The sequence below is a fragment of the Pelodiscus sinensis genome, chromosome 17 (assembly GCF_052426305.1).
Source record: "Pelodiscus sinensis isolate ZL-2025 chromosome 17, ASM5242630v1, whole genome shotgun sequence".
Taxonomy (NCBI): Eukaryota; Metazoa; Chordata; order Testudines; family Trionychidae; genus Pelodiscus; species Pelodiscus sinensis.
The window spans coordinates 33,016,846-33,033,115 of record NC_143068.1 but is presented as its reverse complement, the minus strand read 5'-3'; the positions used below and the strand labels follow the sequence as shown (position 1 = coordinate 33,033,115).

General features: G+C 56.4%; 2 protein-coding genes across 3 annotated transcripts in view; both read right to left on the bottom strand.

Moving 5' to 3' along the window:
• Window positions 1-10,018, bottom strand: part of LOC112547376 (signal-regulatory protein beta-1-like) — a 33,565-nt gene extending 23,547 nt beyond the window's left edge. For both annotated transcript variants that reach the window (XM_089769755.1, XM_089769756.1), the window contains exon 1: window positions 9,902-10,018. The gene's annotated coding sequence lies outside the window, so the exon portion shown is untranslated. The remainder of the gene's footprint in view (window positions 1-9,901) is intronic.
• On the bottom strand, window positions 4,500-10,019 carry LOC142818824 (signal-regulatory protein beta-1-like). The gene is made up of 5 exons (XM_089769759.1): window positions 9,902-10,019; window positions 8,174-8,341; window positions 7,095-7,445; window positions 5,689-6,003; window positions 4,500-4,793 (listed from the first exon to the last, which is right to left on the bottom strand). Exons 2-5 carry the CDS (start codon window positions 8,244-8,246, stop codon window positions 4,633-4,635), a joined length of 900 nt encoding a protein of 299 aa, XP_089625885.1. The 5' UTR covers window positions 8,247-8,341; window positions 9,902-10,019; the 3' UTR covers window positions 4,500-4,632.
• Window positions 10,020-16,270: the final 6,251 nt, after the last annotated feature.

Sequence of the window (16,270 nt, the reverse complement as noted above, 5' to 3'; positions counted from 1 at the left end):
AATGAAACATGTTTTGTCTCTTTCAGTTCCCTTTGTGTGCAAGTCAGAGCATGAGATAGGAGAGAAATGGACTCTGCAAGAAGAAGGCACCGATGTCCCAGCAATATCCATGTCTAAGAAAAGACACCTAAACTCTGGAACAAGAGACATTTAAGTAGAACAGGGAATGTGTATAGTTAGATGGAATCAGGTCACTTGCGTTGTTTTTTGGTTGGTTAAACTCCTCTGTGCTTACACCTTCCCCCTGCACACTGTAACAAACTGAATCCCAGGGAAGTAATTCTGTTTTAGTCTTTTTTCCAATTGCTCTAACACCTGGGAAGGACTGTGCCTTTCCAATCGGGTCTTCTTTGATTTGTTGTTAAAAATCACATTTTTTTTTAAGACTAGGCTTTAATACCTACGTCCTAAAATAAAAAGGAAGGGGTTCTGTGTGTACGTGCCTGAGGCTGAAGGTCCGCTATTAAGAAATTACAATTGGTTTTCAAGCTCTCTCCTAAGGGAGAGTTAAAGGCCTTGGGATGACCCCAAAGGAGGAAATTCCCAAGTGGTTCTTTCTCGTTTCCAAAATTTGGGGTTTTCTTCCGTGTTTTTTGTGCATTTGGGTGGTGGCAGCGTACTAGGCAATGGCAGGGAGTCTGTGACTTTGGGGAGGTTTGGTTTTTTTCAAAGAAGCCAGGAGGGACAAAGTATTTTAAGGTCTTTGCAGGCTCCCTCTTTCTGGTCGGAGTAGGGAAGAGCTTTAAGAGGGAATTTATGAATAACATGAGTAACAATGAGCAGTGACACCACCAAAGACCAGGGAGAACACAGGAGCCTCTACATCCCCATTCAGTGACCCACACTGCACTCAGGGAAGGGGTAATGTTCCGGCTGTTCATGGGGATATCATGCCAGCAAACCAGCTGGGAAGGGCCCCCTGCCTCCACTGAACACTGGCCAAGCCCAAAAGGGAGCCAGGCTGTTTCACCTGGGCTGCATCTAGACTGGCATGATTTTGTGCAAAATCGTGCCGCCTATCTACACTGGCCGTAAGTATTTGCACAAGAACACTGACTTTGTAATGTACAAAATCACTGGTTCTTGCGCAAATACTCCGATGCTCCCGCTCAGGGATAAGCCCTCTTGTGCAAGTATTCTTGTGCAAGAGGGCCAGTGTAGACAGCAACGTTAATTTCTTGCTCAAGAAAGCCCGATGGCTAAAATGGACATAGGAGCTTTCTTGCGCAAGAGAACGTCTACACTGGCACGGATGCTTTTGCGCAAAAGCAAATCTTTTGCGCAAAGGCACATGCCAGTATAGACACTCTCTTGCACAAATACTTTTAATGGAAAAACTTTTCTCTTAAAAGTATTTGTGCAAAATCATGCCAGTCTAGATGCAGCCCTGGTGTTGGTATTGTTACACGAAGGATCTAAATTATACAAACTTACTTCCTGTTCAAATTTTACTGCCTGGGTCTGTCTCATTTATAACAGCTGCAGCCCAGAGTGACTAGTAAGAGTGGCGCGTTCCCATTGGAAGCTTCGATAACTATGCAAATCAGCAGGCAAGAGCTAAGCAGTAATTAGTGAAATACCAGTATCCAAAAGCAGGTGTCAACAGCACAGGTCCATTGACAGTTGACAAAATACCGAGACCCATCCAAGGGCAAAGGGCTTTGCTGATCGCTACAACCCATGAATAAGAGACAGAGGAGTGAAATCCTCCTGTTAGCTAAGTTTGAGACTTGAAGCAGGAGGGGAGGAACAAAAAGCCCTAACCAGGAGGAATTCTGTCCATCTGTAGTGTGCCTAGGCCTTGTCTATACTGAGACATGTGTCGATGCTGCAGCGATCGATCCACTGGCTGTCGATTTATTGCGTCTGCTTAGACGCCACAAATTGATCTTTGTGTCGATGCTGGTACCCCACCGAGACAAGAAGAGTGTGAGCAAGGGGTGGAGATGGGGACCCCTCACACTGTGCCCAGGGGCCCGCAGATTGGTCCCCTTCTCTGTGCATTTCCCTTGAGGTGGGACAGGCCAACGGCTTGGGGCAGATCAGCCCAAGGCTACACTGGGAAATTATTTCAAAATAACTAAATGGCACTAGCCTGTTCCCACTGTGGGGAAGCCTCAACAGGACTCCGAGGCAGGCTCTGTGCATGTGGACGCGCTACCGCCACTTACAGCCCCAGGAAGTACTGGGGAGTTATTAGCTCGAATTGTCCCGGGGAGTCGTTATTCTGAAATAGCAGCGGCACCGCGTCCACATGACCGTGACTTTGAAATCACGATTTAACTATTTTGAAATAAGAGTTCTCCCCAAGGAAAGCAGGACAGATTTTGAAAAAGAAATCCCCTTATTTTAATACAGGCGAGTCAGTGCAGTCGCTCCACTTATTATTTCGACATTACTCCCTGGGGTATATATTGTTTGGTTCCCTGAAGTAAAGGGCAGGCCAGACAGCCCAGAGGGGAGGGCGAGAGGGGGCAGGGAGCCCAGGCGGGGTCCTGCTAAAGGCTGTGCCCTCAGGAGGGCAGTGAGCGGTGGGTGCGCCCATCAGAGACTCAGCTTCCCAGGCCAGAGGGGCCGTTCTGTTCCTCTGCTCTGACCCTCCCTGCAGCACAGGCCAGAGACCTGCCTGGACAATCCCGACAGCGGCTCCTTCAGAGAAACATCCAGCCTGGGCTGAAACAGCATCACTGACGGAGCATCCACCACGGCCCTTGGCAAACGGCCCCGGTTAGTTCCTCTCCCCGGGAACATTTTGGTCTCATTTCCAGGCTGAATTTGGCTGGTTTCCAGGTCCAGACACAGACGGGGCATCACCCTGGTACTGGCGAGTCTGACGATCCCGTTATTAAACCTTTGTTCCACAGGCCACGTTGGTACTTGCAGATTGGAAACTGGTCACCTCTTAACCTTCACTTTGTTAAGCCTGGGCTCCATGGGACAGGCCAGCAGGGGGCGCTGCAGCTCCACTATATGGGGGCTGGTCTTCGGGCTGCAGACAGAGCAGGTGGCAGGCGGGGAGGGGGGAGAACATCGGGGAACAGACCAGGGGCTGCAAAGGGAAGAATCCAACAGGGGAGTGAGGAGGGCCAGGCAGTGACCCTGCCCTTGGCAGTGACCCAGCTCAGGAATATCCCCCAGGGAAACTGCTCTAGTCGGCTCTGTCAGCGCCAGGACAACCTGAGCTGGGGACCGGGCAGGGAGCAGGAATATTGCACCGGGCATTTAAACAGAGGGAGATTTCCTCGGGGTGCTGGCTCGCCTGCATTTCCCGTGACTCAGCCCCCTCCAGGGCAGGGCTCGGTGCTAAGGAGCCCAGAGAGCCGGAGGCTGCAGAGGATTCAGGCCAGAACTGAAGCACCCCTGAAGGACGGTGTCACAAGCTGGGGGGGTGAGGCTCAAGCTGAGCGGGGTGGGACGAGCTGGGGGATTGTCTCTTTGGGGGCAGACACAGGGAGCTGGGCAGCAGTGCTGGGGGGCTGGTTCCCAGCAATCACAGGGCTCTGGAGCTAAGCAGCCCGGAGCATAGCCACGAGTGGGTCGCTGGGACCCTCTGTACAAACCCGGTGCAGGAGAGGGTCAGAGACCCGGCAATGCCTGGCTCAGGCTGGCGTGGGGCTGCTGTTTGGGGGTGACGACCCTGCGGCAGGATTTCCAGCACCAACATGCCTGGGACAATGCGCCAGCCCCAGGGCCGGGCGATCATTGCTAATGAGGCGCCACCCCCGGACTGTGGAGAGGGGGCGAGGGCGGCATCCCCCAGGGTAGGAATGGCAGTGGGGGAGGAGGCTGGGAGGGAGGCTGGGGGCAGAAGGGAGCTTGGGGAGGGGACTGCGGTGCAGGAGGGCGTGTGGCTGAAGGAGGCGGTTGTGACCGGGGGTATTGGCCTGGGGTGCGGAGCTTTGGGTTGTGACCCAGGGCCAATGGGATTGTGCTGGGGGCGGGCGCAGCCTCTATCCGCTCACCCCCCCGGGCTCACAACTGTGAAAGAGAAATGGCCCCGCAGCAGCTTTTCTGGTGCGGAGGGGTGGGGCCAGCTGGGTCTTGTGGCTTGACGGGCTGGGTCTGGCCCCTGGGCCGTATTTTGCCCAGCCCTGCGCTAGCCCCTCCTGCTCTGCTCCCGGGGAGCTCTGCCCAGCCATAACCCCAGGAGAGACGCCGTTACCTGCTTAGCCTTTGCTCCTCAGGAAGAGGAAGAAGAGGAAGGCTCCAGTCAGCACCTTCTCCAGGACGAGGCCGATCCAGAGAGCGGGGCTGGAGAACAGGGCCCATGTAGGGAGCGCTGGGTCTGCAGAGTAAACGCATCCGCTCAGCGAATGGAGGGGACCCCAGTGGGGAGTCTGTTCTCTCCCGTGAGCACGGCCTGTCCCAGGACTGCCCCCCCCCCCCCCATGCACGTCCCATCCCGTGTCAGACACCTGCCGGCTCCCAAACTTCCCGCGCTCGCTCATGTGCTCACAGGCACTGGCTCTGCCATGGCGCGGAGCCTCTCGCGTCTCGCTGGGGACCAGCCATGGGCCCGCTCAACCCAGCAGAGCCTGCCCCCTCTGCCGGGCAGCACCTGCCTCCTCCAGTAACAACTGGCTGATCCCAGGCCCGCCCTGGCTGCAGAGTGGACCCTTGGGCTGGGGAGCCTCATGCAGCTTCACCCCAAAGATTCACATGGATCAAAGTCAGGCTGGTGCCTGAGTCCTTCCCCCAGCTGCACCCAGTGCCCGTGCCGAGGATGAATGTCACAGACTCGTTCCGTGCGACCGGCCCCGCCGGGTCAGAGCCCACTCGCAGCCTGGGTGGAACTGACAACACACAAACACCCTGCGCTCGGCATCGCCTGAAATTCCCCTTCTCCTGCGGGGCTGGAGGGAAATTGCAGGGCTGGGCCGATCGACCTTCCCGCCGCGCCCACGTCCCACCTGGCCCCAGGGCCCTGCCTGGAGCGTGTTCAGCTCTGACTGGAATCTCTTCCTTAAGCCAGGGAATCCTGCCAGGGAGCAGGGGACAGCCGCCATGTATCTGGGCATCCTCTCCCCTGTGCCAGGGACCCCTTTGTCCCATGCTGAGCAGGGCCCTCTCTGATTCCCACAGGCCCTGCTGTCCCACACGGGGAGGGGCTGCCTGTGGACAGTGATGACACTTGGCCCGTCCACAGCACCTGCCCTCTGAGGATCTCAAAACATCACCCCAGCGCAGGAACTAGCCCTCCCCATTGCCCGGCGGGTGGGTGAGCAGAAGCCAGGCAGGACCCCTCCTGGAGGCTGTCGTGGATGGTAAATAAATCCCTGGCCCTGCCCCCCGGTGCTCAGGACAGAGCCCCAGTCATGGATGGGGCTGTGGGGGCTCTCAAGGCGATTCTATAAAAACCACCAGAATTAGTTGGACACAAACATGCTCCACCCCCAACCCCCCCCCCTCCCCCCGCCCCTTCCACCACCTTAGGAAAGAGCCCTGCGGCTGGGAAACTTCATCAGGGGGAGAGGATCTTGCCAAGATTGGGGGAAGGTCTCTGTGTTCTCAGGGCCCTAGAATGAGAGACGGGCCCGGGGCAGAGATTGGACCCACATCTGGATTCAGTGTCTGACACCCACTAAACACCCAGCCCTAGGGACCCCAGAGGGCAGCAGACCCATCTCCGGTGCCCTTCCCCCGCCCAGTGGCAGAGCCCCCAGTGCTCAGCCCGGGCTGGGCTCCTACCTCGCAGGGCGTGGCTGAGGTTGTACGTCCCACGCAGGGGAGCTGCTAAGGCGCTGTGCTCTATCTGACAGGTGAGCTGGGAGCGGGCGTCTCCTGCGCTCAGGCACAGCCCCACAGTGCTGGACACGTTGTAGGAGACGCTCTCGTGTTCGGGGAGAACCCGGGGCTGAGGGGCCGGCAGTGGGGCCCCATTTTTGAGCCAGGTCACAGTGATGTCTCTGGGGGAGAATCCTCCAGACGTGCAGGTGAAAGTCACTGGGGCGCCCAGCTCTGCCCTGCTGGGGGGCCCGGACACAGACGGGGCCGACGGCCTGGCTGTGGGGAGAAGCGTTTTTCAGCCAGGCAGAGCCCCCTGTGACTGACAGCCCCTCCCCCCCGCCCCACGGGGCCTGCTCCCCACAGGACAGCCTGAGATGGGGGAGCCACAGCCCCGCCCCTGAGCTCATGCCAAGGAGAACGGGGCCAGGCTAGGAGAGTCCTTGCTGGGTCACAACCAAGGCAGAAGAACCCCCCAGGCACTGCCTGGCTGCAGCCGAGCCCTGGGCCCACAGGCAGAGAGCTGCAGGGGGAGGGGAGACAACCCCAGGACAGTGTCTGGCCCCAGCTCAGCCCTGACAAGTGAGGGGGGCTGTGGGGTGGGTGGGGGTTGGGTGTGGAGGGGGAGGGCTCTGACTGGAGGTGCTGGCTCTGAGGTGGGGCTGGGGATGAGGCGTGTGGGGGGGTTCAGGAAGGGTCTGCAGGCTGGTGCCAAGAGTCTGGCGTGGGGGAGTGGCCCTAGATCACCAGTTAGGGGGTGGGAGCAGCTTGGCTGGGGGCTCAGAGTCAGGGAGGGAGCTGGGGCGTGGGAGGGGGCGGGGGATTAGGACGCTGGGATGTGGGAGGGGCTGGGGGTGCTGTCTCGGGGAGGGAGCTGGGATGTGTAAGGGGGTGCGGGGCTGGGGCAGGGGTTGGGATGTGGGGCGCTTACTTTGGGCAGCTTCTTTTGGTCGCGTGGAACCACCTGTCTCTCCCCTCCTCCCCCCGCCCAACGACCACCTGCAGGCACCGTCCCCGCAGCTCCCCTTGGCTGCCAGGAAGTGCGGACCCGGCACAAAGGGATTGAGTGAGTGTAGCCCCTAAGCCCCCTAGTCTGGCTACTGAGTCAACACCCGACGCACCCCAACTGCACAGCCCGGGGGTTCCTGTTTCAGGGCAGCAATTCCTGGGGCTAGGACAGAAATCGCCCCCCCCCCCCCAAAGATCCACAGCCCCCCATCCGGGGGCAGGACTCCTCCAGCCCCACTTTGCTGCAGGCTCAGTGGGAAACCCAAATCCCCGGTGACTGTCTGGGCTGAGCCGGGTTTGTTCCCCTCCCTGGTACCGGCCCCGGGGGAGGGGCGTGTGGCCGGCTGGGAGCTCGCACTCACCGCTCACAGACACGGCCGTGCCAGCGCCGGATCCCATCTCCTCATCGCCTCGCAGCCCCTTCTTGAACCTCACACAGCGATAGGTCCCGGCGTCCTCGTGGCGGGTGTCACTGATGCGGATGCTGAAGTCGGTGTCAGTGTTGTTCACCCTCGTCACCCGGGGGAATGATCCTTTAGCTGAGTCTTTATCTTCATAAACCAGCTGGCGGGTGGGGCCCGAGCCCTTGAACCACTTCGTGGGTCCTGTCGGAGGGTTCCCAGTCACAGAGCAGAGCAGGGTGAGAGTCTCTCCCGCTGACACCGACACGGCGCCCTGGGGCTGCAGCAGCTGGAACTCCTGGGCCCCGGCCCCTGGAAGGAGAGAACAGGCCGGGCTGGGGGAGGCTGTTTGACAAGCCCCATCCCGCAGCAGCAGGGGGCTGAGTCCCCCGCCAGGGCACCGCTCTTTGATCCTGCTCCCAGCCCTGCCCAGAGCCGGGCCCTGCCCAGAGGGGCTTTCACTGCTGGGGGAGGGGCTGTGTGTCCTTCTGCAGCGCCCCCTGCAGGCTGCCCCAGAGCCCCCTTTCCCACGCTCTGCCCTGGCTCCTGGGAGCAGCAGGGACCAGGCAGCTGTTGCGCTGAGTGTGAGCAGGGGGCTGGGTAGACACAGCTCTGACAGACCTATGGGTTGCAGCCGCCCCCGCAGCCCCGTGGGACCAGGAGTCGTGGTGGCCCGGAGGGGCTGGGGGCCACAGCAGTCCCACAGGAGCCCATGTTCACCATGTAACAGACACATTTTTTCATTTATTAATTTTTTTTTACTGCCCTACTTGAGGAGAAATCATTGAAGCCACCACCTGCCAGAGTTGCTGCCCGCACACTAAGGACACCAACAATTGTCTAGTGAGACCCTGGGTTACCAGCTGTCCTGTTCCAGAGCACAGGCTGATCCCAAGCTGGGGACAGGAAGGGTCTCAGGACAGAACACACACAAGGGTTTCTTGCTCCCTCCAAAGCTCTGCAGTTTCCCTCTGTTGCAAGCAGCCAGACACAGACTCGCTGGTCCTCGTGCTCACGGGCAGTGTCTGTGCGCTACTCACCAGGGATTCCCAGGAGAAGCAGCAGCACCAGGCATGGAAGAGACAATCCAGAGCCAGCGGTCAGCGTAGCCATGTAGTTGTCAGGGGGCGACCTTACAGCACGGCCGCCTTCGCCAGCTCTGCCTGAAGGGACACTGAGATAGCTGAGGCTGAGGGTCAGACCTTCCCCTTAATGCAGTAGGAAGTGGGCGAAGTTCCTCTTTCATGCAAATGTCACACAAGCCCAGCCTCCAGCCACAGCCCCTCAGCCCACGTCCGGCCCAAACACGGCAGCGTCCGAACGGGACTCGCTGACACACACACACCCCTGAGCCGGGCACACACAGTTCTGCTGGGCGGGGTAGGGGAAAGTGTGGCCTTTCCCCAGATAGATGCAGCATGAGGCCTGCACCACAGGTGATGGAGGCTTTACCCTCCCCACACTGCCCACGCTCCCCGTTCTCTGCCAACTGCTCAGGAGGGCTGGGCCGTGGCATGGCAGTCTGGCTTGCCAGCAGCCAGGAAGAATCGGGCTGCTGCACGGCTGCCCCAGGCACTCTGGTCTCCCAGGGAGGGGGGCCCATGACACTTGCGGAAGCTGGGGCCAGTAACCTGGGGTGGGGGCTGAGCTTGACTCCATGTGAGGGAGCTTGGGTAACCCACACACCTAGACACTGCCACAGTTAAGCTCAAGAGACCTCTACAGCATGGGCTGGGAGCCAGCTGGCTTTTAGCTCAGAGGGTAGAGGCTCCTAGCGTCAGTCAGCTCCCAAGGTTCAAGTCCCAGGTTCAAATCTGCATTGGTGGTGTTTACACTTGCAGAAAGGGCGGGGCCTCAGGCTTGCCTTCCTCAACTGCACCTTTACCCACTGCCCATGGTCTGAACCCAACAGCATGGAGCTTGTAGGAGACATGGAAATCCACAGCCAGCGTGTGCCATACGTCTGCACCAGCTCTGGGCCCTCTGCAGCGCTCTCCAGCTCCCTCCTAGGTGGGTGTCTTCACCGGATTCCTGGCCTGCAAGGGGAGGGCAAGAGACTGACTGGGGGGGAAGTGAGCCATGAGCAATGTAATACAGCACCCGCGGGCTTGTGGGAGACAGAGACACAGATGGGTGAGGGGCTACAATTCCCAGAGAACCCGTCCCAGAGCAACAGCGACCCAGCGGGCCTGAGTCTGGCATTGGGAGCTCCACATGCACATTCCTAGCTCCTCTCCCTCTGACGGACGGGACAGAACAGGGTTCCTGACTCGGAAAGGGGTTGCTTGGTGCTCAGCCATCCGCTGCTGGTGTCACACTGGCACCAGCTGGGTTCATACTCACGCTGCCTGTGGCCAGGGAAGCAGAGCTGGCGCTTGACTGGGACGTCTCTTTCCAGTGCAAGAAATGATAGAGGATGATGGGAAAGCAACTCCAGAAAACGGACGTTCCCAAAGGAGGGTAAAGCAGGTGGAAGGGAGTGAAGTTAATTCCAGCCAGTGTCAGAGGGGCCAGATAAACCGTGATAAACCGTGGGTGCCACAAAAAGGCTCCAGAGTTGTGGCTAGAATGTCAAACCGCTCTAGCGCAATGGGGTGGTGATGGATGGGAAAGGAACTTCCCTTTCCTAAACATCCCTTTCCTAAACATCCCAGGAGCCAGCAACTAAAGGGTTAAACCCAGAGGAGTGGGGATCCAGGAAGTGCTGGCAGGGAGCCAGGAGAACCAATGGGAAGAAAGGGAAAGTTTTTTAATTGAAACAATGTTACCTGTTTCTGTTCCCTTCCTCTGTGAGTCAGAGCAGGAGCTGGGCAAGAAACAGACTCAGCAAGAAGGCGGCACCAATGTCCCAGCAATAGCCATGTCTGAGAAAAGACACCTAAACTTTGGAACAACAGAGATGTAAGTAGAACAGGGAGGCTGCCTCTAGACTGGCATGATTTTGCGCAAATAGTTTTAACGGAAAAGGTTTTCATTAAAAGTATTTGTGCAAGAGCGTCTACACTGGCACGGATGCTTTTGCGCAAAAGGAGACAGTATAGACGCTCTCTTGTGCAAGAAAGCTCTGATGGCCATTTTAGCCATCGGGCTTTCTTGCGCAAGAAATTAACTTGCTGTCTACACTGGCCTCTTGCGCAAGGAGGCTTATCCCTGAACAGGAGCATCAGAGTATTTGTGCAAGAAGCACTGATTGTGTACAGTATGAGGTCAGTGTTCTTGCACAAATACTCACGGCCAGTGTAGACACGCAGCAAGCTTTTGTGCAAAAGCAAACAGTTTTGCGCAAAATCTTGCCAGTCTAGACACAGCCGGAATGTTTCTAGGTCGATACTGTCACAGGGGAGACACCCCACCACGGCACCGCCAGCCATTTGTTCTGGGAATTAGCTTGTTGTTTCACTGCACGCCTCCCTCTAGCAGGGGTCTCCCCCTGTTCCTCTTAAACCACGGCATCCTCTTCAGGACACGGCCCTCCAGCAGTGCCCACTGCGGTGTCCAAGTCAGTCTTCCGGGGGTTGATGTTTATCCTGCTCGCACTCCAGGGTCCTCCCCACCCTGGGGTACCCTGCTCTCCTCCCAGGGAGCACCCACTTCCCCGTCCCCACCGTGCCTCAGTGACCCACGACCAGCCTTCATCTAGCCCCTGCCTCAAGGCAAACTGCAGCCAGTAATGACCACTCATCACTGGCAAAGGGGTGTGGACATGCTGCCCCTGCCTGCCACAGCTGCCTCTCTGCAGCCCTCGTGGCCTCAGGCCTTATGGGAGTTTGCATGGCCAGAGCTTCCCCACCCTGTCTTACTTCTCCAGCCCTGCACCACCACCTAAAAGGCACCTGTTTCCCTGGCAGTCAGGTCCCTACTGCAGCAGCAATCCCTCTCCCTCCAGGGGTCCTTCTTTATATAGCCCCCAGCTGGGCCCTCATTAGCCAGAACTGCCTCAGCTGGGGCTTTACTCGCAGCCCCTGCTCAGGGCTGGGGTTTTGCCCTTAAAAGGCCAGTGCAGGGCAAATGCCCTGTCCCAGATGCCATCAGGTTATTGTCTTTGTTTCTTCCTTGGTTAAACTCCAGCGTGCTAACCCCTCCCTCCTGGACACTGTTACTTAAACTACATCCCAGGGCAGATATTCTCTGATTTAATCTCTTTTCCAAATTGCTCTGTAACACCTGGCAAGCAAGAGTGCTTTTCCAAGCAGGTCGTCTTTGTTCTGCTGTGAAAATCACCTTTTTTAAGTCTCGGCTTTCATTCCTGCGTCCTGAGACTGAGACTGAAGGTCCGCTATTAAGAAATCAAAATTGATTTTCAAGCTTTCTCCTCAGGGAGAGTTAAAGGGCTTGGGATGACCCCAACGGAAGAACTTCCCAAGTGTTTCTTCCTGGCTTCCAAGGTTTTCGGGGATGGATATTTTTTGGTTGGTTTTTTTTGTGCATTTGGGTGGTGGCAGCGTACTAGGCAACATCAGGGAGTCTGTGACCTTGGGGAGGTTTTTTTCTAAAAGAAGCCAGGAGTGGCAAGGTATTTCAAGGTCTCTGCAGGCCCCCACTTTCTGTGCTCACAGTGCCAGAGTGGGGACAGCATTGACAGAGAACTTATAACGTGTAACAATGAGCAGTGACGGCACCAAAGAGCAGGGAGAACAGATGAGCCGCTACATCGCCACTCAATGGCCAACACTGCACTCGGGGGAGGGGTAAGGACGCTGCTATTCAGGGGGCCGTGAAACCAGCAAACCAGCTGCCCAGGGCCCCCTGCCTCCACCGAGCACTGACCCAGCCTGAAAGGGAGCCCGGCCGTTTCACCTGCTGTCGGTATCGTGAGATGAGGGTTCTACGTTATAGAAATGTGCTTTGTATTTAAACTTTACTGCCTGGGTCTGTCTCATTTATGACAGCTGCAGCCCAGAGTGTGCAGTAATAATGGAGCATTCCCATTGGAAGGTTCGATAACTATGCAAATCAGCAGGCAGGAGAGAAGCAGTAATTAGTGAAATGCCAGCACCTAAAAGCAGGTGTATGTGCTCAGCAGCGGAGGGCCATCAACATTGGACAAAATCCTGAGACCCATCTGTGACGGCGCGTTGGGGGTCCCCTGTCTCCTGCACCCTGAAATGGCACGAACAGACTTCACCAGCCAGTAGAATACAGGTGGTTTATTGCTTCTCCACGATACAGCACAGATGTAATCTGGTTACAGGAACTGGGGCTAAGAGGCCTCAGTGCCCCCTTGAGATAGGGGAATCCCAGCCCCCTCCCCAGTTCCTTCTCCCCTGCTTTCCAGCCAGGAACTAACTCCACCTCTCCAAGCCCTGCCCCCAGCCAGGGCAGCATTCCACCTCCCTTTGTTTCTCCCCATGCGGGGTTGGTTCAACTGGTATGGAGTCACCTTTGCATAATAAGGTTTTCCCTGCTGGGTCTTGCTCCAGACAGAAGAGGTCACCACAGCCCAGCAAGTACCCCCACTACGTCACACCATCCAAAGCAAAGGGCTCTGTTGATCGCCACATCCCATGACTAAGACAGCAGAGTGAAATCCTCCCATCAGCTGAGTTCAAGACTTGAAGCAGGAGGGGAGGAACAAAAGCCCTAACCAGGAGGAATTCTGGCCATCTCTAATGTGCTGGTGCCGAGGCTTTGTCTGTACTATGCTGAGTGTTGATGCTGCAGCGAGCGATCCATTGGCTGTTGATTTAATTGCGTCTGCTTAGATGTGACAAATTGATCTTTTGATCAAGGCTGCTTCTCCACCGAGACGAGAAGGCCGCGTCTAGACTGGCATGATTTTGTGCAAATACTTTTAACGGAAAAGTTTTTCCATTAAAATTATTTGCACAAGAGAGTGTCTACACTCAGGCTTATGCCTGAGTGGGAGCATCAAACTATTTGCTCAAGAAGCTCTGATTTTGTACATTACAAAGTCAGTGTTCTTGGACAAATTCTCAAGGACACTGTAGACAGGTGACAAGTTTATTCGCAAAAGCAAGTGCTTTTGCGCAAAATCTTGCCAGTCTAGACACACCCGAAGAGTGTGAGCAAGGGGTAGAGATGGGGACTCCTCACACCTTGCCAGGGGGCTACAGATTCTGTTGGTCCCCTTTGCTGTATATTTCCCTTGACATGGGACAGGCCAGCGGCTCAGGGACAGATCAGCCAGAGGTTCTGCAGGGCAGGGGCAGTTGAAGCATTGCCAGGGCGGTTTATATTCACACAAAGTATCACACAGACAGCTCCTGCCTCCTCACCACTGAGCAGAGGCTGCAGGCAGAGTCCCCGTAGCAGCATGGGCACCTATGAGAACCGGTCCTGCCCTCTGGGATGCTCACGCTGAGCCCTGGTGACTGGCCAGGGCAGAGCCAGAGGTAACAGCACGAGACTGTTTCTCTCCAGTCAGGTCGAAGTAACAAACCACCCCACTCCTGCCAGCCCAGGGAGGGAGAGTCTGAGCCTCTGGCCAAACCTGCAGGGCTCAGGGGAGCTGCTCTGGGGTCCCGGCTCTCAGACAAACTGTGGGTGTCACATCACAACTGCATCGCCTCCCGTATGAGCCTTGTGACACGGCTACACCGGGAAATTATTTCAAAAAAACTAAATCAAAGAAGCCTGTCCCCAATGTGGGGAAGCCTCAACAGGAGTCCGAGGCAGGCTTTGTGCATGTGGACGTGCAACCACAACTTACGGCCCCAGGAAGCACTGGGGAGACATTAGTTCAAATTGCTCTGGGGAGTCGTTATCATTTATATATATATATATATAGTAGCCCAGTGTCTGTGAGGGTACGTCTACACTACAGTGCTAATTCGAACTAATGCATCTAGAACTAAAAACTAGTTCGAATTAGCATTTTGCTAATTCGAACTAGCGCGTCCACACTGATTGGACACCGGGGCGCATTTAAGGGTGGCTGAAACCGGTTCTGGCAGGGCATCAGGTCAGTAGCCGCTTTGTGTGGCTGCTGTCTGAGGCTATCTGAGGCTCGTGCTTAAAGGGAACCCCCCCAACAGCCAGTTCTCAGCTTTTCCTGCTTCCTTGCCAACCTCGCCAAGGGACAGCAAAGCGTTGGTGTCTGTGCCCGTCTGGGTCGGTGCTTCCCTTCGGGGACGCCACCACAGGTGGCAACATGGAGCCAGAGCTCGCCCTGCACCTTCTGGTGCACTTTCTGGACTTGGTGCTGCAAGCCTGCCAGCAATGGCTGGAGGCTGCCTGGCACCACCTGGTGCACGTCAGCCCCCTGCCTCTCCACCTCTCCACCTGGCCGCCCTGGGGCCGTGGAGGAGCCGCGGTGGCGCCCCAGCACTGGTGTGCCCCGCCGCACCTGGCGTCTGGATACCAGCAGTGACTGGTGGGACCGCATCATCCTGGAGCACTGGGAAGACCGACAGTGGACCCAGAACTTCAGGATGAGGAGGGACACCTTCCTGGAGCTCTGCGAGTGGCTCGCCCCTGCTCTGTGCAGAAGGGACACTCGCATGAGGCCCGCCATCCCCCTCCAGAAGCGGGTGGCCATCGCCCTCTGCAAGCTTTCCACGCCGTACAGCTACTGAACCATCGGGAACCAGTTCAGCATGGGGAGATCCACCGTCGGAGCGGTGCTCATGCAGGTATGGCACTCGTCAGCCACTGCGCCGGAGGGAGAGGGGGGCTGCAAGGAGGGGATGGGCCACCCCAGAGACAAAGGGGGGGAGGAAGGAGGTGAAAGCGCCCCGCACCGGAGGGGGGGGTCTGTCCCAGCTGTACTACACGCCACCAGGGGGGTTGCTTCTGGGAGTGGGGCACGGGGCACTGCCAGGGCACGAATGCTCCCAGCCACCCGGGCGCCCCACTGATTGGCGCTTTGCTGTGTCTCTCTCCGCATGTGGTCAAGGCCATCAACCGGGTGCTGCTCAGCAGGGTGGTCCACCTCGCCGACCCGGACGCCGTCATCCGGGGATTCGGCGCCCTCGGCTTCCCCAACTGCGGGGGGGCCATCGACGGGATGCACATCCCCATCCGTGCCGACACGGCGCCCTGGGGCTGCAGCAGCTGGAACTCCTGGGCCCCGGCCCCTGGAAGGAGAGAACAGGCTGGGCTGGGGGAGGCTGTTGGACAAGCTGTTGGCTGAGTCCCATGCTCTTGTACCGATAAAAGCAAGCAGGATCTTATGAGGGGGACAAGGCAAAAAGCCACATTTATTGTAAAGATAATAATAAAGAATAAAGATAGAAGCAAACAACATTGTTTAGCTACTTATTCCTATCACTACTTAACCCTTCTACACTTTATATATATAAACATTCCTTCAATCCATTCATTCAGGTTCTGTGTATTTGTTATAGTTACCAGCCTGGAAGTTGCTTGTGCCAGAACACTGGCCAGGTATTCTGTACACAAGTGATGGGAGTGGGGAGCGAAGTCCTGATCAGATGCGCATCTGAAGCCCCTGGTGGGCTGGCAGCAGAACCTTGGACTCTGACTGCATAGTCTTTTAGTCCAGTTCTTATAGGAATTTCTTCCTATGCCAGTCTATGGGAATTGCTGCATCATGCTGATGTCCGGGGTGGCTGTCAGGTGCTCGTCAGTGATCTCATGGGGTGGATCTCCAGTACTTGCTTTTCTCCACTTGACACCTTTTGGTTGCACTGGCACCTGACGCCTTTTTCAGCCCTTTGTTGTTGCATTCTCAGGCTGGCACCTCTCAAAACCATTCATTCATTGTCCAAGCACACTCTCTTTTACATACATTCCCTAATTAATGTTTCACATACAGTATTTTGTATAATAATAACTTTACATAGACAAGAGTTGTAGTTACAAAAAGTCACAAAGTTTCTGGGTGGCATTTCTTAAAACATTCTCTCTTTGAGTGCTGAGTAGTTACCGTTATAGTTACAATGTTTCACTTTGCGATTAGGGTTAATTGCTTCACAAAGCTTTGAAGAGAACTGGCATCAATTATGTAACAATGCCCTTAGTCGATTACAGGGCTTGGCTCCCAGAGCAGAGTTAGTGGCTTGACAATGCATTGTTACAATGTATCACTGCAATGTCAATTTCAAGCAGCTCCTTGCAAAAGCTTGAGCATGCCCTGGGACACAGAGGGGAGCTGTTTCTGGCTACATAGGATTATATTCTTAACAGTTCTAAGTTACATGACCTAATATTACATT